Here is a 25257-nt window from a genome sequence, read left to right on the forward strand (position 1 = left end):
TATTTTATACATCAACTTAGACTATAAAACTGTGTTGTAATACACAACACGAAACGTTTCAGTTCAAGATAAGATCGATCGTTCTTTAATAAGCTATTATTATAAATACTTAACAAGAAATTCCCTCTCTAAGTCTATGACTAAAATAACAATATTATCAAGAGCACCCATCATACTACCCATAATCCTCTTAATGTAATATCCATTGTAATAAGAATCTCGAATAATATCTGCTTTCACTAACCTAATTTCCTTAAAGCAGTATAATACTGGATAGATCTGATTTGATTACGCTGATAAGTGGACAGCGACAATAGATCGGGCGATTTCGTCATCTAATGAATACGTAGTTTGGCGTTAAGCACCGTTATACCCATCACTCCTTGCGCTCTATAGAGTTTGTCGAATAATCAACTACTATGATTTTTCCGAGCGGAATTTACAAAAGGTGCCATGGAAAAAAGCCTTTGCCGATGTGCCAATGACGATATTACAAATCGGATAAAAGATTTGCGATGGATAGAAATAAATACACAAACATACCTTAGATAATATAATGCTTAAAAGAATGTCGTATCCGTTGTGTGGTATACATAACCTATAAGTCAACTTATAGGTTATACCACGATTCGATCTTAGTATCAATTTTTCCAAATCACTTTATCCTGATCGGTACCACCGCCCTGGCTATTTTTTACAGGCGAATTTCGAATCTCAGCTTAATAAGTGTTTCTTGAGATACAAGTTTTATAAGCGGTTGGAAGAGAAAATGAAATTTCCTTAAATTTATTCTTTGATATAAATTACACTCACGTAGAAGTAATGTTGCAATCCAAGAAGATTTTGGATACATACAAATTTTAAGGGTACATTCATTTCATTTTAACATCTTGAAATGAACTGAACCCACACCGCTTAAATATGTACATGAATATGAAGAATCAAACAAAAAAGCAATTAGTAGCTCTTTATATATACATAGCATAAAATTACACATTTCCTTTCTATTTAACTGTATTTCTAAAACAACAGATGTTTACATGCTCACTAACTAACTTTTCACCGTCGAATTTTCTGTTCCGTAACTATACGTCGTTGAAAAGTGATTTTTCTCGTACGCTTGTGAATATTAAATCTGTTTGAATTTTCACGGTACGACCATCGAGCGTACGGTACGCAGGGGCGTATAAGCTTTTTAAAATTCAGTTTAGAACACGGACGGAAAACCGCCATTTGCATAGCACCGGTTTACTGAGCCTTCGCAGCACGACATGGGGACTAGGCTCCGTCTGGCATTGTACACAGCTATTGGATTCGTTTAACACGTGACTGGAGACGGACCGTAGTTTAATAGCCTCGTATATGTAAAGGACAGGCGCGGTCTACGTCCAACCAATTTGCAATAAAACAATATGGCGAGCCGCCCCAACACAACCCGGCTAGCGTCCGAGCCAGCTTTCGATTTCCGTGTTTCTGAGATAAACACGGAAATCGAATTAGTCGTGACATCTATGTACGCTCATTTTGTACTTACTATAATATTACGATCCGCAAACAAAAATCATGTTGTAAATTTATGATTCTCAGGCTCTTGTTTGAACTAATACATACGTATAAGACTAACTCAATAGAACTTCTGTTTTTATTTTTCTTTCATTTGGTTTGGTTTTCTGTGACAAAATCGGATAATCAACGAAAACATTACCAGCTGAACTTCAAAGCGTCGCTAGCAGAATTAATCTGAGTTGACTCGGACACTCAGATTATCTTTTTTGAGATCCATGCTACAAGATTAATAGAAGTAAGACAAAATAAAGCAAATTCTTGCTGAGTAAATTAGTTTTAAAAATCACATTTAATGAACACCCTTAAATGTTTATGAGACTGTATTTTTCGTGGTACATTGTGTTTTCCTTGGCGCAGGTGTACCTATTTGGTGGTGGTTTACTCTGCGAACTGAAACATGATTGTTCCGCGGCAAAAAAGCTACAATAAAGATAAGTAAATAGACAGGACTATGGCGATTAACTTGTAAACGTAACACCAAAAAGGCCTACCTTTCTACGAGACAGAAATAAGGAGTAAAAAAATTGCGGAGAAAATATATTAAATATTACTATGTTAAATACTATACTATTATAGTATTACTATATTAATGTATTTCGCGAGTACTAGACTATAATAATAAGCGGGGACAATCCATACAAATTCATCTGGCTCCAAACTACAATTCCCTATACTGTGGGAAACAGAGACTGATATACACACTTATATACGTTTAAATATATATATATTAAACACCCAGGCAAAGAGAATTTCAAAAATGTTGGCCCGACGTGGGAATCGAACTCACGACCCTCGGTCCAGTAGTAAGGAGCGCTAACTGCCTCACCGCCGTGTTAAACATCGATTAATAACTTTTTTGTTTTTACAACTTAACGGTTCGTGGTTTAAATTACATGTTACATAATTCGAGACAGTTCCAAAGGTCTGTCAGGACGAAAAGAATATACGACGAAAATATTTTCACAGGACTCGAGGGGAGCCAGCGAAAATGTCGAAGTCAAGAACCCTTTGCCTCGACTACTTACATCGTTCGTCTGCTCTCCATTTTTATCATATCCCTATGAAATTAAATTTATTATGTGAAATTCAACAACGTTATTAAATTTCACCGCCCTAGTTTATTGGGCAGTGAATAAACCATAAAATGACGCTTAATTCATCAGTTCTATGTACTATAATACATAATTGTAAATACATAATTACAGTAGATACATAATTGTCCCAATTAAATATAAATTAATCTTAAGCAATCAATTAAATGTAATCAAATCTTAGATGTATAATTTTTTTATTTTTGTTGTTAATGCATTGTCGATTGCACCTATAATTGAGGTGACATCTGCCATGAACTATTGTCAATTTGTAAATGGTTTGTATTGAGGATCACTTTGTTGGTGCAACTTAATAAATAAATAAATATTGTATTATGAAACTGAAATTATTATTAAAATATAGAAAAAGTAATAAAATAATATATATTTCATCTTTTAGTGTTTGTAAATCTCAATTTTAGTATAAATGTTCATTTTTATAAAATGGAAATTATAGAACCAAAACCGGATGAAGTGAAAGAAATAATAAAAGATGAAACAGATAACCCAAGGAAGTTTGAAGTCAAACAGGCAGCCAGTCGTAAAATTCATGCTATTCCCTATGCAACGTGATAAGAGGATATGCTGCGCCGAGTCCGGATGATAAGGAATAAGGGCAAACAGAAGAATAGGATTTGTTATTATTATTATTTATTGCGAGCACACAGACCACCTGATGTTAAGTGGTTACCCTCCCATAGACATCTACAACGTAAATTATACCTTAAGATAATAATTCTAAGGTTTCTTACTGGTGGTAGGACCTCATGTGAGTTTGCACGGGTAGGTACCACCACCCCACCTATTTCCGCCGTGAAACAGTAATGCGTTTCGATTTGAAGGGTGGGGCAGCCTTCCACCCACCCACCCACCTTCAGAAAAGAGCTCTAAATTTCAGTTCTATAGTAAAATGGTTACCCGAAGGACGGAAAGAAGTGTGTGTTTGTGTGTGAAAAAAGTTTTTTATCAATAAATTATGGAAAATACAATATAGGCAGGTCGAATATGTTTATCCGTAGGTTTTCCGAAAGAAACGAATTTATATAAAACAAAATAAAAACAGGGAAATTTGCTATTTCTTCGTATAATTTTATTGCTCACTGTACGCGATACATCCAGTTGATTTTGCATATAAATGCAGGAGACGTAGCACTGTGCTCACGATCGCAACACGGTTGAGCCCGGACGCGTTTTCCCGAGAAATTGTCGCTGCTGTCGCGATCGTGTGTTTGGATTGCACGACATTGTCGTCGACGTTGTTTTGCATTCCGGACGCTCTGTCGCTGGCATCGCGACCTTGAATCGGTAAAGCGTATTTCGTGTTCGTAGTTTTGCACTCGAAACGACAACTCATTTATCATCCACTCATTTCATTATTAAATTTATTTATCTATTCGGCGTGCAAAACAGTCTTTTTAAAGACTGAACCCCCACTGCGATCACCGCTTGTTGTGGCACTCACAACCCAGTGGGGCCCCACCCTCCCAACTTCCACCCCAATCCCCAGCCGACTGCCGTTTTCACGGCAAAGGCACTCCCCCCCCTTGTTGCTGGTAAAGCGCAGGGGGTGAACTCCTACTCAGGGGACTCGCCTTTCGGCGAGTGTGCCTTAAGTCCCGGGGACGCCCCCCCCGGGCAAAAAATACCGGAAAAAATGGAAGAAGAGCTACTAGGGTTTCTCGGGTTACTTGCCGAGAAGTACCCGGTGCTATCAAACCTCACGGCCGAATTCGCGGCTTACAGGGCCGCCCGCGCAAGTTCCCCCCCGCCCGCGTCCCTCGCCGCGTCGTTCAAAGCCGCGCAAACATGCCCCGCCCCCAAATCCATTTCGAGCGCACGTATTCACGTAGCGACTCATGAAGCGCCTAGCGCCAACGAGGCGCCTAACGCACCCGCGACGTTTACACCGATCTCGTCCGTCGCGTCGTCAATCGTCAACTCCGGTTCAGACTCCGATACCGGATCGGAGATGGACTTCGAGTCCGCGACGAGCCCGCAGCCTGGAACCTCCGATGGGTTCAAAACAGTCACGCGTGCCAAAAAACGCGCCCGTGCCGTGGAACCGTCCACGGCGCCAAAACAGCCCAAGGCCGCGAACGCGTCGCGTCCTAAAGTCGTGGTCTCACCCGACTCCCCTCGCCGCGCAACTCCGTCGCCGAAACCCGCGCCCGTCAACAAAATCGTCGCGCCCCCGCCCGTAATCCTACGCGAAAAATCCGCGTGGAACCGGGTATCCCAGGCCCTTACGGCCAACAAAATCAACTACTCCCAAGCGCGTAATCTTGCGCACGGGATTCAAATTAAGGTCGCAACGCCGGGCGACCATAGGGCCCTCACTTCTTACCTCCGAAAGGAGAGCATAGGATACCACACCTATGCACTCCAGGAGGACCGCGAGCTCCGCGTAGTAATACGCGGAGTACCAAAAGAGCTCGACGTCGAGCTAATCAAGGAAGACCTAATAAGGCAAACGTACCCGATCATAAGTGTGCACCGTATGCACAGCGGGCGCGATAAATTCGCATACAACATGGTTCTCGTCGCGCTGGAACCAACCGCCGAAGGCAAACGAGTTGCCTCAAGCCTCCGCACCGTTTGCGGGTTATCAGGGGTCACCGTCGAGGCCCCACACAAAAAAGGCACTCCCGGTCAGTGCCATAGGTGCCAACTGTATGGCCACTCCGCGCGCAACTGCCACGCGCGTCCGCGGTGCGTGAAGTGCCTCGGTGACCACGCGACAGCCGACTGTTCGCGGGTCAAAGAGACCGCGACCGAACCGCCGAGCTGTGTGCTCTGCCAGAAGCAGGGCCACACAGCCAACTACCGCGGATGCCCCAAGGCCCCGCGGAAGCGTCTGGCCAACGCGCCATCTAAAACCGTCGGCCCAAAGACTTCGGCGCCCCGCGCGCCGAAACCTGCCTTCGTACCGGCACCGGTGCCCACCGTCTCCGCGTGGGCAAAACCGCTGCCGCTCACGTTGGCAGGGAAACCACCGGCACCCCAGCCCCTGCTCGCGCCGCGCCCCGCCCTCGCGCCCGGTCCCGCGCCTCGCCCCGGCCCCGCGCGGCCTGCTGTAAACGACTTTACAATTATTCGCGACTACATCGCCGCGATAAATATCGACCGCATGCGTGCGTTCGCCGACGCCATGCGCAGAGCGGTCACGGCCGAAGACCGCCTAAACGCGACGTTCGAGTACATCGACGTCATCGAGTCCGTCCAGCGCACGCTGGTTTGATTACCGGTAATCAATGGCGTGCAACGGTAGGGAAAAACCGCGTTCCATAAAGTTAGCATTTTATAATGCTAACGGACTCGCGCGTCAGCGCGATCAAGTATATGAGTTTCTCCGCGATAATCTCATCGACATCCTTCTGGTGCAGGAGACCTTCCTAAAGCCCTCGCGTCGCGACCCCAAAGTCGCGAATTACGTCATGGTTAGGAATGACAGACTCTCCGCCCGCAAGGGCGGGACTGTCATTTACTATAGGAGGGCCCTGCACTGCGTCCCTCTCGATACTCCCTCGCTCTTACATATCGAGGCGTCAGTGTGCCGCATCGCGCTGACGGGACACCAGCCGATCGTCATCGCATCCGTTTATCTCCCCCCTGACAAACCCCTCCTGAGCAGTGACCTCGAGACACTGTTCGGTATGGGGGACGCGGTCATCCTGGCAGGCGATTTAAATTGCCACCACACTAGGTGGAACTGCCATCGCACGAATGTGAACGGTAGGCGTCTCGACGCGTTCATAGACGACCTCACATTCGAAGTATTCAACCCCCCGACCCCCACGTGCTATCCGTACAACGCCGCGCGTCGTCCGAGCACAATAGATCTGGCACTGCTGAGGAACGTAACTCTGCGCTTGCGCTCCATCGAGGCAATGTCAGAACTCGACTCAGACCACCGACCTGTCGTCATGCAGCTCGGTCGCCCACTCAACCGCGAACCAGATACGAGGACCATGGTGGATTGGAAGAAGCTGGGCACGTGCTTAGCTGACACCGCTCCACCAATCCTCCCTTGCGGCCCGGATTCAACTCCATCCCCCGAGGATACCGTCGAATCCATAAACATCTTCACTGATCACGTCTCGACGGCGATCATAAGATCTTCGAAACAAGTCGATGTGGAGGACTGCTTCCACCGCATCAGACTTTCCCCCGATCTTAGGGACCTCGTTAGAATCAGAAACGCGGCAATCCGGGCCTACGATCGATATCCCACGGATTCAAACCGGACTCGGATGCGTCGCTTACAGCGGGAGGTCAAATCCCGCTTAAGCGACGCCCGAAACGAAAACTGGGATAGTTATTTAGAAGAACTCGCGCCCACTCACCAAGCATACTGGCAACTAGCTAGGACCCTCAAGTCCGAAACTATAGCCACTATGCCGCCTCTCGTACGCCCCTCAGGCCAACCACCGGCTTACGATGACGATGACAAGGCAGAGTTGCTGGCCGATGCACTGCAAGAGCAGTGCACCACCAGCACTCAACACGCGAACCCCGAACACACCGAGTTCGTCGACAGGGAGGTCGAGCGCAGAGCTTCCCTGCCGCCCTCGGACGCGTTACCCCCCATTACCACTTCCGAGGTCAAGGAGGCGATCGATAGCCTACAACCACGGAAAGCTCCCGGCTCCGACGGCATCCGCAACCGCGCGCTTAAATTGTTACCAGCCCAACTGATAACGATGTTGGCCACCATATTAAATGCTGCTATGACGAACTGCATCTTTCCCGCGGCGTGGAAAGAAGCGGACGTTATCGGCATACACAAGCCGGGCAAACCGAAGAACGAAACCGCGAGTTACCGCCCCATCAGTCTCCTCCCGGCGATAGGCAAACTATACGAACGGCTCCTTCGTAAACGCCTCTGGGACTTCGTATCCGCGAACAAAATTCTGATAGACGAGCAGTTTGGATTCCGCGCCAGACACTCGTGCGTCCATCAAGTGCACCGCCTCACGGAGCACATCTTACTAGGGCTGAACAGGCGGAAACCCATTCTGACAGGAGCCCTCTTCTTCGATATAGCGAAGGCGTTCGACAAAGTCTGGCACAACGGTTTGATATACAAACTGTATAACATGGGAGTGCCAGACAGACTCGTGCTCATCATACGAGACTACTTGTCGAACCGTTCGTTCCGATATCGAGTCGAGGGAACGCGTTCCCGGCCCCGTCACGTCACAGCCGGAGTCCCGCAAGGCTCCGCCCTCTCCCCGTTACTATTCAGTTGTATATCAATGATATACCCCGGTCTCCGGAGACCCATCTGGCGCTCTTCGCCGATGACACCGCCATCTACTACTCGTGTAGGAAGAAGGCGTTGCTTCATCGACGACTTCAGACCGCAGCTACCACCATGGGACAGTGGTTCCGGAAGTGGCGCATCGACATCAACCCCACGAAAAGCACAGCGGTGCTCTTCAAAAGGGGTCGCCCTCCGAACACCACGCTGAGCATCCCTCTCCCGACTAGGCGCGTCAACACCCCCGCCCCCGCCGTTCGCCCAATCACGATGTACGACCAGCCCATACCGTGGGCCCCGAAGGTCAAATACTTAGGCGTCACCCTCGACAGTAGGATGACATTCCGCCCCCACATCAAGACGGTACGCGATCGTGCCGCCTTCATCCTAGGACGTCTCTACCCGATGATATGTAGGCGAAGTAAAATGTCCCTTAGAAATAAGGTGACACTCTACAAAACTTGCATACGCCCCGTCATGACCTATGCAAGTGTAGTGTTCGCTCACGCGGCCCGCATACACTTAAAATCCTTTCAAATTATTCAATCCCGTTTTTGCAGGATAGCCGTCGGAGCCCCGTGGTTCGTCAGGAACGTCGACCTCCATGACGACCTGGACTTAGAGTCCATCAGTAAGTATCTTCAGTCGGCGTCCATGCGCCACTTCGATAAAGCGGCACGACACGAGAACCCTCTCATCGTGGCCGCCGGTAACTACATTCCCGATCCTGCGGACAGAATGGAAAGCAGTCGACGTCGCCCAAAACACGTCATCTCGGATCCTCCCGATCCACTAACGGTGCTTTTAGGTACTTCAAGCACCGGTCACCGTTCTCGTCGAACCCGTCGCTTGCGACGAAGGGCTCGACGAGTAAATTAACTCTCAGACACAGCCCACTGAGTTTCTCGCCGGATCTTCTCAGTGGGTCGCGTTTCCGATCCGGTGGTAGATTCTGCGAAGCACGACTCTTGCTAGGGTTCGTGTTAGCAACATCGTCAGGTTTGAGCCCCGTGAGCTCACCTACTAAAGTTAGGTTACGCTGAAATAGCCGCTAGGGCTATCAGCTTAGGTAGAAAAAAAAAAAAAAAAAAAAAAAAATGTGCTCACGCTGTGCCTGTACATTTGCATTGTTCAGCCAGTAATAGGTGACCACCGCCCGGGAGAATCGTTGTTCTACGTGATCCAATAACATACGCTCGAAGACACAGCATTTTCCGATTTCCATTAAAAATTTATGGCTGCGTTGAAGCAACTGAATTAGATAAGATTCCGTTGAAATTATTTTTTTGTACTTAAATCTTGTGATTGAATTTATTGTGAAGGGACATGGATAAGTGTCGTAATTCTGCCGGTTTTTAGCGCGGCATAGTAATGTGGCACGTCTGCGCTCATATTCGATAGTGAAACGGTAATTCCGATACAACTGAGAATCTACCTTATATCTCAAGCTCTCTGTAGGTCTGGTAGATATTACCACCTCGCCTATTTCTGCCGTGAAGCAGTAATGTGTTTCGGTTTGAAGGGTGGGGCAGCCGTTGTACTGTAAAAACGGAGACCTTAGAACTCATATCTCAAAGTAGGTGGCGGAATTTACGTTGTAGATGTCTATGGGCTCCGGTAACCACAAAAGACCAGGTGGGCCGTGAGCTCGTCCACCCAAATAAGCAATAAAAAAAATGTATATATATAATTTATATAGGAACTGGGTCGCATTTTTTTAAATCGACGAATAGTAAAAGCGCGAATGAAGGCTGCGCGAATAAAGACCACTACTCATTAGAAGCTGATTGTAAGTACATACATAGTCTTCAACTAGCACGTGCTCACCTTCCATACTCCATCCAACTATTTCTAAGCACATGATACAGCTAGACCGAACGGTTGTAATAAATAAGCAGTTGAAGCGTCTCAACCGCAACATATGACTTTAAGTGTGTCCCACGTTCGTAGTGTCATAGAGTTAATGAAACAGTTAATCTGTATTGCGGTGTAGCTTTACTATAGTTCGGTTTTACAATCACATTAGGCACCATTTGGTTTGCGGTTTGTAAATTTACCAGTACTGTTCGCCACCGTTGGTTTTAAAGTTCATTATTATTGTAAACCTGACGGAAGGGCTTAGAATGTCGACCTTACGTCCGAAGAGGGCGGCAGTAATTGACAACGCCGCGTCAATTAATCCCTCAATCGCGTCTGCATATCTGTAAGCAAAGCCTCTTGGTTCTTGCATTTTAAAAATAGTACAAATTCAATGTGTTGTTTAAACAATAATAAACAATTTGAATACTGTGCATACAATTGATTTTTATTACATTACTTTAAAATTAAGTATGAAAATTTGGTAATAATTGTCGTATTTAAATTAGGACACTAAGTAGTATTTAACAATATGTCGGTTAGTTAAAAATACTCGTATTTAATAATATATTAAATAAAAAGAAAATAGACTGCATTAGTCTCTAATAGTGTGTAAAGATCTCCTCAAAAGATAGGTCTCTAGATGTCACTTGTATCTAGTTCAAGTCCACTGCTCTACCATGACTTGCTAAGCCATTCTATACTATCTCATTTTGTTGGTCCATCTCTTATCTTAATATTTGTATAAATAGACTTTATTACTATTTAATTTTTATTAAATAGTTGTCGAAACGTAAATTAACTTAATTTCATTATAGTATTAACATAACTGAAAATACATTTGCTTTGTTTCAGATTTACATTATCAACCAAGACCACCGGCTCCGGAAGGTGAGTCACTCATATGTTTAAATATACAGCAATCTGTGTGATTTAAAGTACTAGAGGGTTTCTGGCACACGACTAATTCAAAGTAAATAGCTGCGATACGACCTCAGAGCCTCGCAATGCTTATCTTTAGTCTACAATCCACATATGTAGGCAGGCTGTGCGGGTGACATGCCAACTTGAAGTCGCGAGCCAACAAAATTGCTTTGTCTCCGAGACTTAGAAGGGCGCTTCCCGCATTATGTTGGCGACACTGACAGCATACATTCTGTCATGTTATTATTTTCGGCTTATTTCGTTGGACAAATAAATACTTTATATGTTTATTGAAGTTTTAGTGTTTAGTGTAATTCGTGTAAAATGACGTACCTATATTGTCTTTCGTACATTTGAAGACATCTTAGCAAAGACACTCATTGTGTTGATAAATCACAGCAGGTGTCTGACAAATAATTTGAGAACCAACAACACTTCTTTATTAAATATTAACTTTATTTGAAAATCGAACATTTATACCTTTATATAGACTTTTAAAGAAACGAAGTGAATTTTAAATCGTATCAACGGGAGTTAGAAACCCTTTTCCTTACTCACGTTCAAACCGCACCAGTACGAATTTATTTACCGTCCAGATAATACGGATAATTTAAACAGCACTCAAGGCTGAAAAAGTGCCGCGGTGAATTTCCTAATTTTGTTCCATTCACGAAGCATCCGCCATCATTTTTATCTCCCCTCCCTGTCTCCATTTATCTCGGTCTTCTCCTGCAGCGATTCGCATTCTAACATTTCGTTTGTTTCTTACAAAATTGTTATTTCCGGACGCTTTATTTCTTAAGCGAATTCGTTGACACTCGGCAAGCTTTATACGAAAGCGAAGGAAATAAATTCGCGGTTGAATTCTGATACTTGACCTCTTTTCGAACAGAAAAGACACGAGTCAAACGTAATAATAAAACACTTTGTCGCTCGCTTGCATCCGCAGACACAATTGTATGAACAATTTATAATGTATTGTTGAAGGTATTTTATTTAATAGCCAAAATGATAAGTTTGAATCTGAATAGTAATTTAAAAAATTTAATCGAAGTTAGTGCTATTAAACTTACGAACATTATTCCTTTTTCTTGTTCCTAATAAAACGATAAGAATTGAGCCGAGAATAGCATAAAATTTTAAAATCAGAAAAGCAATTTTAAATTAACTTTATCGAGCCGCGGTGTGACTGCTCCTGGCAGTGTCTGCTCAGAATTTTAAATAAGCGAAAATCGGTAATCCCTGAAGCCTGAGCTAACAAAACGGTGCTGTGGTGAAACGGATGTTTGCATCTTATTTTGGATCTCTTTTATAATTCGGTCACGATTCTTACAGGTGAGGTATAAAATTGGGATTTGAGTTACCTTAAATAGAACACGCTGCGTTACATCAAAGCATCGTTAGTATAATTCTAGTAGGTCTCCGAAATTATTTTCGTTTCTAATCAATTTTAAATGTCAGCACGAATGGTTTCGCAGGCTTTCCTTTTGATGTGATTAAACATAATTGCGTATTTCTTCTCTTCTTCTGAAAATGATAGTATATATTTTTTATTTATTCATTTTCACTTCTATAATGATAAGACCGATATTTTGAAGAAAAAAAAACGTTAAGAAAACCTTACAATTTCCCCGGGTATAGCGTTACAAAACCTATAGGCAAAAACAAGAAAGATGTAACAATTTACAGAAGCGTGCGAAAAAACTTTTTGCCGTTGGGGTGCCGAGTGTGTGTCCCTGGGGGACGGTCGAGCCCATTGCGCCTGTCCTACAACCTGTCCAACATCAACTGCCCCTGTATGCTCCACTGCAGGCCGGACGTATCGGAACCATTGCTACTTGCGAAAAGAGGCCTGTGAAAGGCGTCTCAACTTACGGATTAAACACGAAGGAGAATGTGGTAAGATTTTACAACGATTTCTAACTTTCGTAGCGTGTTTGTTTTTTAAGTTTATTGGAACGGAGTTCCTTATGGGACGGGACGATGCGGAGGGTTACCCTAACCGGGAAAAAGTGTCCGTAACGTAAGATTTTTATTAGTAATGCACACAGTGTACGACCTAACTTTGTAATAAAGTACAAATTAGTAATGGCACAGTGTACGACTTAACTTTGTAATGTACAAAAAATAATTAATAATTTTCATTTCGAAGTCTGAAGCAGACAGCCTATGAGTTGGTAAAGCAAACGGGACTTAAGGAAGGTTTCAGCCTTGTTTAAAGCGGGGGTGTACATTCTAGAGGTTTATAGTATAAAGTAGAAAGGTTCTCATGTTCGGGCGTTGCTGGAATAACCCCTTAGGCTACCAGCGAAGAGGTGAAGAAAAAAAGAAAAGTCCTTTGGAAACGAACTTGTTTTGCAAGTGGTTCCAAATTGCAAGTCAGAACTCTATAACGTGAATAATACACAATTAATTTTTCTAACGGGAACCAGGCACTACAAAGTGTATTCCGCCTCTAATTTATGATGCCAAAGTGTCAATTATATTAGAAAACCAGCTATACGAATACGCACGAATATACATAGGTAGTAAATAAAAATACGTGCGTAGGTTGTAGTAAACAATTGGAATGTAAGGTTAGGAAGCATTGGTACTCCAACCAATGCAAATTTTTACATTATGTGTTTCATACCTTCACAAGGGCTAAGATCATTTGCGAACACTATTGTTTAGATTTTGACAGAGAATCGAACTATGGCGTTATTATGGGTACATTGGCGGTCTACCTATCCGACCGTGTACGATTCGAAAGACGTAATTTAATTTGTGTAAACTTTCTACAGAAGCAGGAGATCCGTGTACGAGCGTGACTTGCCCTACGGGGGCAAGGTGTGTCTCAACGTATGGGCAAGCTGAATGCAGGTGTCCTCGTAGTTGTCAAAGACGAAAACCTGTCTGTGGGACAGATGGCAAGGAGTATCTGTCCACATGTCATCTCGACAAGCACGCCTGTGACAATCAACTGAACGTGACTATCAAATACCATGGAAAATGCGGTAAAGAACGTTGTTGCCCATACTTTTTTTAGTGGCTTATATGGTCCATAGTATTGAAAGACCTATCTTTAATTACGTAGATAGGTAAGTGAGCTTACGGCTCACCTGGTTTTAAATGGTAACCACGTTAATAACACCACCCATCTTGAGACATGAGTTCTAATTTTCAATTCTATGGTACAAGGGTTGCTCCACTTTATTTTGGCTGGTCGTCGGGAATTCTGTGAAGACGTTCAGTTAAGCAAATTCATTCTGTTTATTTCTACAGAAAAGGACTCTTGCATTAAGGCGTAAAAAGTGGGACTGTTGTTACACAATGAAATTGGGGCTTCGACAAACTTTCTGAAGTAGATTGACAACTCCTTAAATTAGAAGGATTTATGAACTCCAATAACTATAATACATTAACAGAATGGTTGTAAACTTGTAAAAAGAATGAAAATAAACTAATCAAAATAGGTAATTAGACTCATCGTAATTATGGAAATGCAACACGTTTTATCATTTCTAACTCCTCCAGTTTCCACATTTAATGAGATATTGTTAATTGCGAAAGACTTTGTATTGTTACCGCGCAGTGTCCAAAGCGTTAATTCAAAAGAACTCGTTAGTGAATTCTCTACGCTTTTATTAGCTTCAGTATGTATGTTTGTAACGGAATCTTTGAACATGATTTTGACCCCCTTCAAAACGTCAGATTAACTTGAAATTTGGTATACTTATTAAGGACCAATGACAATTAAATATTAAAAAAAAAAAAAAATATATTGAAAAAATTGAAATTCAACTAAAAAATGAAAAATAAATAATAGTTTAAAAAACTAACAAAATACACTTTAATAAAAAATCCAACTAACAAAATAGAAAATAAATTTGAATTACAAATAGTGTAAGAAAAAATGATTTTATTGTAAAAAAGCGTGTGTGGTGCTTTTCAGGATATTATCAAAATAACCCTTCTACTCATATATGTTCATAAAATGTTTATAACTACTTATACCATGCACCCCACGCTTTTTTTACAATAAAATAATTTTTTCTTACACTATTTTTAATTCAAATTTATTTCCTACTAGCGACCCGCCCTCGCTTCGCTTCGGAAACATTAAAACACACAAGAAACTAAAAAAAAAAAAAATTAAAAAAAAAGTTGCCTATGTTCATCAGGGACAATGTCGGCTTCTAATGGAAAAATAATTTTTCAAATCGGTCCAGTAGTTTCGGAGCCTATTCGAAACAAACAAATCTTTCCTCTTTATAATATTAGTATAGATTTTTTAGTTGGATTTTCTATAAAAGGGTATTTTGTTAGTTTTTTTTTTTAATATTATTTATTTTTTCAATAATAGTTGTAAGTTTTGAGAGTACACAAAAGATTTCGTCACTCGATAAAAAAATCCGATCAGCATTTCATTTTTGCCAGAAAGAGGACATTATTATGACGGGTGTACGACAGTATCCGAATGAAATCGACACTCCCAGGGAGACCTTTCGCGCGTTTTCTTTGAGTGACACACACCCACACCTATGGGAAAACTATTCACGAACTTTGAAAAGTCAGTCTGAATGACGTGTATCAAATATTCCTTTTGTATTTAATTCTTATTTATGTTATAAAATTGTAGATGTATTTAAGTTCCGCGTGTGATTTTAATAAAATGTTTTACTTAAAACTTTTCCTATTTTTTTGGGTTAGATAGTTAAACACACGGCTTACCTTACCTTTTTTATTGCATAAACCAGTGAATGAGTTTAAGGTTCATTCATTCCAAGTATTCATTTTGTATCGTCTATGGCAGTGATTCTCAATGATTGTATCGTGGCACTCTTATGTACCGCCAAATTAAAAGTAAGCCAAAAATATAATCATAAATTATTTGTATAGTATATTACGGGTGGGTACGTAAGTAACTGACCTTTAAACTTATCATTTTCATTGTTTGCCGTCGAAATCTTGAAACCGTTAAAAATATCGCAACAAAAAATTATGAGAATCACTGGTCTATGAGCTGCGACTATTGCTTAATACCAAATAGAACTTGACCCCTTTCCTTTATACCCGTCTAAATAAATGAAATAAAATTAAAAAAAGTTTAAAACGGTACGCGTCTTTTTCATAACATTCAATCAATAACATTTTTCCTTCAGACGAGTAACGTTTGTTTTGTAACCCTTTTCACGAAACTTGTCTCGGAGCATTCGATCTGGAACTAAATTTGTACAAGTCCGAATACCCGCACATTCCGACATCCTTTGTGAGATTCTCTATTTACATTACGGGCTTGCTTTGAGCTTTTATTAAATTGTTTTATCTCGTCTTTGTCTACGGCCGCCTCCTTTTGCTTTTATTCCAACAAACGACATTGATTTCGACAAATATGTGTTATACGGCCACTTTTACTAACATATAATGATCTATTATTGAAGTACAACGTCTAGCTTCAAGAAGCACGAAATTTATGTGAGCGGAATATTAGTTGTTATCTCGAAATCCCTTTGAATTTCTAGATCTATTCGGAATGTCCTCAGATCCATGTTCGGAGCACGAATGCGCCGATGGAGGAGTTTGTCAGCTGAATGAAGTCAGGTCGCCGACCTGCCGATGCGGTCCATCTTGTGATTTAATCGTACGACCGGGCTCAGCTGTGTGTGGCTCCGATTACAAAGACTACCCCAGTGAATGCGCGTTACGAAGGGAGTCGTGCCGAACTAGACAACAGCTCACTATAGCGTACCGTGGAGAATGCGCTTCAGGTTGGTACTACAATTGCATTACATCTCTAAATTGCCTAAGTAACAAATAAAATTGCGTATTTGCCAGTGGTAGGGTGTATTTTCAGCACGCACGGTTAGCTATTACCACCCTGTTTGTTCTTGCCGTAGGGTGGGGCAGCTTTTGTACTGTTAACGTGGTGGGTCGTTACTAGTCGTTAGTTCCATCGTCAACTCATCAATAAAAAATATAATTGATTATTTACTAAATTTAGTATTGATTGTACTCGATTCTTCATAGCATACGCATTCTAGTGTCGTATATCTTCTTCAGTTGCGGCTTAGTAGTTATTGGTACTTCGAAGAAGATTACTAAAAAGAAGATACAGAAAACGTATCAATTAACTTTTTTTTTATATTTAATTTAAAATATTCTATGATCCACAATATTGTTACCCGCTAGGGTTCGGGATAAATAAAAATTCACTGTATTCAACACTTAGAACACTTAAAATCTTTCACAAACATTTTAAAATTCTCAGTTCACTTCTTCCGCTTCGCTTCAGGTGATCCGTTCGTTGTTTCACTTCTAGTTGTTCCGATTACTAACTAACTGCGTGCCATCTCTGCAGCGCTTTAATAGCCGATACCACGTCCCTAGAATGTACGAGAATACTCCACACACTTCGAGTATTGTGTTTCCGCTATCTGACAATAGATGGCGTTGTGCTTTTTGAGCGTTCTAGGTGCTACTAGATCCTCCGATATTCGTTCGACTATTCGGCGATAGATGGCGTTACTCTTACCGACGTAACAATATTTAAAAAAAACGATATTACAATCACGCAAAATACATTTTCATTAAAATTCCATCTGTACCCCGATTCTTTTGTCAAGTTAAAAACCATTAAATTATCTAATCCGAAACGTCGTATTTACTTTAATTTACATAATGTCTCCCTGTTGAGCAACAAACACTCACGAATATTTATAGATGGTAATATGAAAATTTTTAGATTACAATTTCATAAGAAAATAGTCTTTCACCCAAGACGCTTGTGTCCTAATCTGAAATTAAATCTTTATTCGAAAATGCAACCCTATTGTGGGCGCTGTTAAGCAGGAATTTTCTTCTGACGAAAGTAATTTTTGTTACGAGAATCGCAGCATTAAGGCGGTCTAAAGAGTTATAGCGGGGTAAGACAATCATTTGTACACAGGCTCTAGAAAGGGTTGTTTATTCCACCTAGCTTACGTCCCTATCTGACACAATTTTATTTCTGACAATTTTACTTTTTTTATAAGCTCAAAGCTATCTTATTGTTCTATAAAAGCATAATAAAAAATAAAATAAAAATTAGGAGCTGATTCCTGTAACAATATTCAACAGCACAACACCCGTGCGACTCTGTGAAGTGCGGTCTCCGAGAATTATGTACTCTGGATGCGCGCGGTGTTGCTGTGTGTGGATGCGGCGTGGAATGCGAGGCGATCGTCCGGCCAGTGTGCGGAACCGACGGACGGACGTATGACAGCCATTGCCATCTAGAGCGCGCCGCGTGCCTCGATAACCGAGATATCCGTGTTGCGTACGCGGGACCTTGTGGTGAGTCGAATTCGCGAATCATCTAGCCGATATGGGCAATACAATTCGAGTCACGTCACTTCTTGCAATCTGGGTCAGTGATAATATATCAAATTCTTCGGTGGATTATTGACCGTAACTCTGCTCCGCAAGTAATGTGTCGTGAGTTGTGTTATGCTTACCAACCATTTAATGGGATTATGATTAGATTGTCATTTTTTAAATTTTTTTAAAATTGTATTTACAGACATCAATACTTGTAATCATGCCCGAGTCTTAAAGCATTGTTGTAATTAGTTATTTTTGTGTGCATACGGTATATACTAGCTGCTGACTTTAAAAATAAAAATTCTTCTAAATTCTCATTAGGACTTGAAGATCTTGTTATTCAGATTTAGTTAGTATTCGTTTTTGTGTTTAAATATGAAATAAGTAATAAATAATTCAGGTTTGGAAAATCCGTGTGCTCGTGCGTCGTGTCCGTGGGGCGGCGGTTGTGTTGCGCGTCACGGCGCAGCGCAATGTGCGTGCCCGGTTTGTGACGCGACACTAGCGCCGGTGTGTGCCACAGATCATAATACTTACGGAAGCGAATGTAAAATGAGAATGCACGCATGTCAAGAAGGGATAAAGGAAGGGGAACTGCGTGTGCTCTACAACGGATCTTGTCGTAAGTTTAATCAAATCTAGAACTATTTTTATTTCACTAATATTAGTTAAATATATATAATAAATAATACTGTATTAATTTGTAAAAAAAAACCAAATTCATGATGGTAGGTAAAAATGAGTATTAACAAGAATGAAAATTATTTTTTTTATATTATATTCACTTCATCGTTCATATTTAGATACTGTCCATAGACATTGTTGGAACGTCCATTTTTATGTGTTTAAAAAAAATTCAATGACCACGAAATTACCGTTGGAAGTGGTACTGGTATTGCATAAACAGTGTGTACGTACCGTGCAATGTTGGCCCTAATATTATTCTGCATTATTATAAATCTGCTAGTTTATTTATCTTATACTATAGCAATCCTAAAGTGACGAAGCAACTCCTTGTGAAATTAAACAGAATACAACCATTCAGAAGCCATAAAGTAACGCGCTTCGCTTTTTATAACTTTATGGCCAGGCCAAGCCAAGATCCCATATACTTAATAAGCGATCTCAATTGCTTGTTAACGCAATAAAATTTCATTCCAGATAAATTATACAGAAAGGTGACTAATTCCTTTCGCCTTCATATTTTTACATTTCAACAACGAAGAATGCTTCCATTTGTCATTTAAATTAAAGTGTCCTGGCCGCAGCACTGAATTTAAAGATAAAATAAATTAAGAAAATTCCTTTCAAAGAAAAATCGCTATCAATTTCCTGTGATGAAAATCTCTTCCTTTCGCGAAATTACTGATACTTTTTAGCTTGATAAAAGTCGCGCAGGGCCTGCTTCCTGTTGGATAAGTTTATTGAAGTAACTTTTCAAAGGACTAGGATTAGATTAGATAAGTTGATTGTTTAATGGCTACAGATCGGTTCGCTGTAGGTTTTACTTAGACTAACTACTGCGATCGATTTGAAATCTTTTAGAAGAGAACAAGATTACGAGCTCTTTTAAATTTACCAGCTATCTAATACATTTTAAAAACTATTATACATTGCCGGTACCGAAGTGAATGTTGTTTAGGCGAGTCATAGATTTAATTTAAAGTTTTTTTACTCGTGTATAAGTTGCTAAATTACAACAGGTAATTTTCGTAAATATTGAAGTTTTCATTTCTTGCTACAGCGAACCTAGACCCTATACCAAACTTCTGGATCATTCTAAAAGTCGATTAGAATTTCCGTGATCTCTGAAAAAAAAGATGCGACTAGCTAAAGATGATTATGCGAACGTTTTGATTTCTTGAAAAATTGTACTATAGTTACTCTGTATTATAAAATAATTTTATTTATTTGAATTTTGAGAACAATGCTACAGTAAATGAAACGCGGTCAGCAAATGAGCTGAGTTTATCCTTAACCGGCTTGAACACGAAGCATATATCGAAAACAGAACTGAAAAAAAAATACAAAGAAAAAGACAAATTAATATGGTTTTAAGATTAAGGTTGAAATTATATTGTAAAAAAAAACACCTCTGTTCCTGTGTTTTTTCGTGAATGTTTTTCGAATCAAATCCAATCGTATTGCGAAATTCGAGGGTTCGGAGCATTACTAAAATGTCGTATCCGGAATAGAAGACAATTTCAAATTGGTACTGTCTCATAATATGTTTTTTTTATTTTTTATTTTTTTATTGCTTAGAGGGGTGGACGAGCTCACAGCCCACTTGGTGCTAAGTGGTTACTGGAGCCCATACACATCTACAACGTAAATGCGCCACCCACCTTGAGACATAAGTTCTAAGGTCTCAAGCATAGTTACAACGCCTGCCCCACCCTTCAAACCGAAACGCATTACTGCTTCACGGCAGAAATAAGCAGGATGCGGATTTACAAGAGGTCCTACCACCAGTAATTACTGTTACTTAATTTGACACATTATCCTGACCAGGCTCACTCGAACAAAGCAGATTATTTTTACCATTTATTATTATACCATCACCCTGGTACCTATCCACGCGGACTCACAAGAGGTCCTACCACCAGTAAATTCCAGTAGTATAGCATTATAGACCAATAGTATAGCATTATAGACCAGTAGCATTCAATTATAACAACTTGCGTTTTATCAAGGTTTTTCTTGGTCGTATCTAGTAAATCGGTATCAAACTTTCAATGTTCGTAGTTTTCTTAATAAATTACATTTGATGTTAAGCGACTGCCGGAGCCCATACAGATGACACATAATTCTACTGCCGACACCGACATTAAAATCAGAGAGTGATTAAGGTCACAATTGTATTGATATTTCCTTTTAAACTGGAAATTCACAGCAGAAATTATTTCCAATCATTTGACATTTACGAAAAAAAAAAATATATCACCGAGACTGTGACTTCTTTTAAGTGTTTGCATCTTAAATAAAGCTTTAAAGCTCTCGACGGAAATTGAACTTAACGAGCTCGACTTTATAATGGAGTGATGAACGAAGGCTCAGAATTAATTTTATTAGTCAAACGCGTCGGACGCCATTGATTAAACAATATCTGGGACAGGTACAGTGTCTTAATGAAATTTCTACGACGAAAACATTCTGAGATTTTCCATTTTACAATAAATTTGATAAGATCAGTTAGGAATGAATTATTGTGAATTCAATCATTTTGTACCAGCGTTTAACTACTCGCTGCGAAGTTTGGGAATCGTTTATGTCAATCAAGCTAGAAGTAAATTTGGTTTGTACAGAACTGGCTTATTCGAGATTTTATTTTAAGCCTACAATTTCTGCGAGACGTAATTAATAAAGACTCCTTTGTATTGTGTAACGGTTGTTCTATAAATTTAAACACCCAAAACGCGATGTTTCGCGGCAGAATTACGGGTTTGCTGTTGATGGTGGTAGAACCTCTTGTGAGTCCGCGCGGGTAGGTACCACCACCCTGTCTATTTCTGCCGTGAAGCAGTAATGCCTTTCGGTCTGAAGGGTGGGGCAGCCGTTGTAACTATACTGAGATCTTAGAACTTATATCTCAAGGTGGGTGGCGCGTTTACGTTGTAGATGTCTATGGGCCCCAGTAACCACTTAACACCAGGTGGGCTGTGAGCTCGTCCATCCATCTAAGCAAAAAAAAAAGAAGATGATAACGTAGATTTATGAATTTTGCTGGTTTCGTTTTTTTATTATACCATATTTAATTCCTTGTTCGGTCGTGAATATGTTTTAATTACGTATTTAATTCGAAAAATGGGGCACGTAGGCTTTGTATCTCGGTTATAGGGGTACAATAAGGATTTTGCCTTTAAGTCCACAGTATACATTTTGTGTACTGCATTGTACAAATATAAATAAATTATCTTCATCTGTAGCTGTTAATTTTGTTCAGAAACCTGCGCTGACGTCACGTGTCAAGGAGGCGGAGACTGTGTGGTGGATATTGAAACTGGACGCCCTACATGCCAATGTAATCACAACTGCACTGAAGCACAGGTAACTCAATTTTTTTTCTTAAAATAGCGAGATAAGTAACAAAAATTACTACATATAAAAAACTAGAGACACAAAAGATAGTAAAAACAAAACTAATTTGCAAGAAAACCGGTCTCTTCGGTAGCTATTTCTCTTACACGCTTAATTAAGAGCTTCACTTAAAAAGTATAAAATGAAGCTGAATTTTTAAATTTTCTCGGATAAAGTTCGCATTGCTAGTTTATAAGGTTTAGAATACAAACTTTATAACATTTAAAATATCTTAAAGTCTACGTGGTATGAAATTGATACCGGAGTCCTTTGATATACATAGCACATGAGTTCTACCACACAATTGTAAAATAAATGTTACAATTGTGTGGTAGAACGTCAATCGTACTCTTCAAATTTGAACACATTATTGTGTCGTGGTAGAAGTGGGCAGGGAAGTCATGGTACATCCACCTGGGCGGGATCATAAGGAGCCCGTTTCAGTAAATGTGGATTTGCGATCGCATCATGCCGGTATAACCCTCATAGCTGCCCATCCTCTGGGGAATTTTCGAGTTGCGTTTTACAAATCTCCCAGGACGAGATAGGTTTATGCTATTCTAAGCCAAAATTGACATATTTGACATATCGTCGTTGTCAAACCAAAATTTGCTATGTGCAAAAACTCTATTTTGGAGTAAAAACATTTTCGTATAAAATTTTATATGAAGGTGAATTAATAAGGTGAAATAAGAACTATATCAAACGAAAGCTATAGATAAATATTAAAGCTATAGACACGCATAACAGTTTTTTTTATACGGTAGATAGGGCTGTGAACTATACGAAAAGGTCAAAAAGTAAAAATCTCAAAAAGTGCACATAGCAGATTTTGGTTTGACAACGACGATATGTCGAATGCAATCTCTTAGAATTGACAAAATACACATTTATTGAAACAACGGGTGAAACATCGCGAAACATGTCGCTTTCTCTGTCCCTATATCTGTCTGTCCCTATGTATGCTTAAATCTTTAAAACTACGCAACGGATTTTGATGCGGTTTTTTTTAATAGATAGAGTGATTGAAGAGGAAGGTTTATATGTATAATAACATCCATCAAATAGTGGAGAAATCAATAATAAATTACAGTTTCCGAAGCGAAGCGAGGGCGGATCGCTAGTTGTCTATATTCAATTCTCCCGAGTAATAACAAGAAGAATTTTGAACTGATTCAAATGAACGATAAGCCAAAAGATGCCACCGAACAAACATACGAATTTAATTAATAAAAGATGCCAAGTTGAAATACTTATAATTACAAAGCTTATATTTTTTTGTGTAAACATCACAGTGAAACTGATTTTAAGGTTGAACGAGTATTATTACATCACGGAACTCATTAGTGAAAACAAATTAATAGTGAGAATCGGTAAAACTTATTCTGATCTACATTGCGACGATCCAGTGTGATTAGAAAATATTGATTTTTAGTATAGTAGATTAAATTTGAAGTCGTCGTGGCCAAAAGGATAAGACGTTCGTTGCATTCGTATCTAGCGATGCAACGGTGTTCGAATCCTGCAGGCGGGTACAAATTTTTCTAATAAAATGCGTACTTGACAAATGTTCACGATTGACTTCCACGGTGAAGCAATAAATAGCATCGTGTAATAAAAATCAAACCCGCAAAATTATAATTTGCGTCATTACTGGTGGTAGGACTTCTAGTGAGTCCGCACGGGTAGGTACTACCACCCCGCCTATTTCTGCCGTGAAGCACTAATGCGTTTCGGTTTGAAGGATGGGGCAGCCGTTGTAACTATACTGAGATCTTAGAACTTATGCGGTATTTTGGGGTCTTTATTCACCTATCTTCGACGACAGTAAAAGCACCTTTTAAATGAGGCTGTAACTACTAGATAGTTGGAACATGTACCTATGTGACCTGATGGGTCAGATGTTTTGGTATAGAGTTTTTATCAGTCAATATCAGGTACTAATTTTTTCTAAGTAAATATGTCCCTAGCATGTATTCAAGTACAGAGGTACAATACGGTTTTCACGACGAAAAAATCACATTGCTAAAGAGTAACCTCACAAAAAATGATGAATTTCGGATTGCCTTCTTACCTATTTCTGCCGTGAGTCATTTATGCATTCCAATAGAAAAAATATTGGAGTTTACGTAATAAACGAAAACTATTTATCATTGATATTCCATGTGAATGGGAATGAACAGAGACCGCAACGAAATATTCAGCGATAAAAGTTGGGTTAACCAAAAGCATTTAAAATTAAACAAAGCATATTTTTTTCACACACGAAAAACCTGACATAATTTACCCGTGTATTTGGGTGGCAGGAATCGGACGTGGTATGCGGCTCGGATGGTCAAACATACCCCTCGCAATGCGAGTTGGACTCGACAGCGTGTCGAGAACAAAGTGATTTGCGGTTCGCCTACAAAGGAGATTGCGGTGAGTCCTGTTAATTACACATCATACAGACTATTGACGTCAGCCTCGGAATGTAAGGATATAATGCCATTGTATTTGACCCTGTTCGGTATTGTCTTCGGTTTTCTTTTGCCGTAGACATACTTTTTCTGCTTCTATTATTTTAAGTCATTATTTTGTTTCCAAAGGACGATAATTACCACGAAAACTGTAAGGTGGTTGTAATTATAACATTGTTTGTTTGAAATTTTTTGCTTAAGTTTATTTTGTTGAAAATTGTCTTTAAAGAAATATTGTCTTATATCCTAATATTGTTGCTATTTAACAATCAACATAAATTACATAAGGATACCTACGCAATGTGTTATAGTAATAGTTTCTACGAACTGAACTAATTCAAATTGATTTTCTATAGCTTTCATTCGAATTTCATGAATATACAATAATCACGTAATTAAGTGACACTGTCGAAATGCTATCAAAATACTCAGAGATTAAGCGAACAATTCCGTTTCAATGCATCAATGGATTACAAAGGTGCATTGATCGCGAGGGCCGTGACCCCGACTTAACCTGTTAATATAATACGGATAATTTCAGAAACTCGATCTCCTCCAAGATATTGTACATTGCTAAAAGCTTTACGACATGAAATTATTCGTACAAAGAGTTCATGGTACAAAGCATATTTGCAGTTATAATGAAGGATTAATGGCGCGTCGTATAAGAAATTATAACGCG

At 40.2% G+C, this 25257-nt stretch overlaps 2 protein-coding genes across 11 annotated transcripts in view; one reads left to right on the forward strand and one right to left on the reverse strand.

Moving 5' to 3' along the window:
- LOC101738942 (luciferin sulfotransferase) overlaps positions 1-25257 on the reverse strand; it is a 343088-nt gene that overhangs the window by 190660 nt on the left and 127171 nt on the right. The gene's annotated exons all lie outside the window — the stretch shown is intronic.
- Positions 1-25257, forward strand: part of LOC101738670 (agrin) — a 182069-nt gene that overhangs the window by 138880 nt on the left and 17932 nt on the right. For all 10 annotated transcript variants that reach the window (XR_005244675.2, XM_038010935.2, XM_062668707.1 and 7 more), the window contains 8 exons: positions 10630-10665; positions 12388-12597; positions 13482-13694; positions 16224-16448; positions 17797-18012; positions 18440-18661; positions 21983-22086; positions 24423-24537. Coding sequence is in view for 9 of the 10 variants with exons in the window: in XM_038010935.2 (XP_037866863.2) it covers positions 10630-10665; positions 12388-12597; positions 13482-13694; positions 16224-16448; positions 17797-18012; positions 18440-18661; positions 21983-22086; positions 24423-24537 (1341 nt within the window). In the remaining variant the exon portion in view is untranslated. The remainder of the gene's footprint in view (positions 1-10629; positions 10666-12387; positions 12598-13481; positions 13695-16223; positions 16449-17796; positions 18013-18439; positions 18662-21982; positions 22087-24422; positions 24538-25257) is intronic.

This window comes from Bombyx mori, chromosome 5 (genome assembly GCF_030269925.1).
Source record: "Bombyx mori chromosome 5, ASM3026992v2".
Classification (NCBI taxonomy): Eukaryota; Metazoa; Arthropoda; class Insecta; order Lepidoptera; family Bombycidae; genus Bombyx; species Bombyx mori.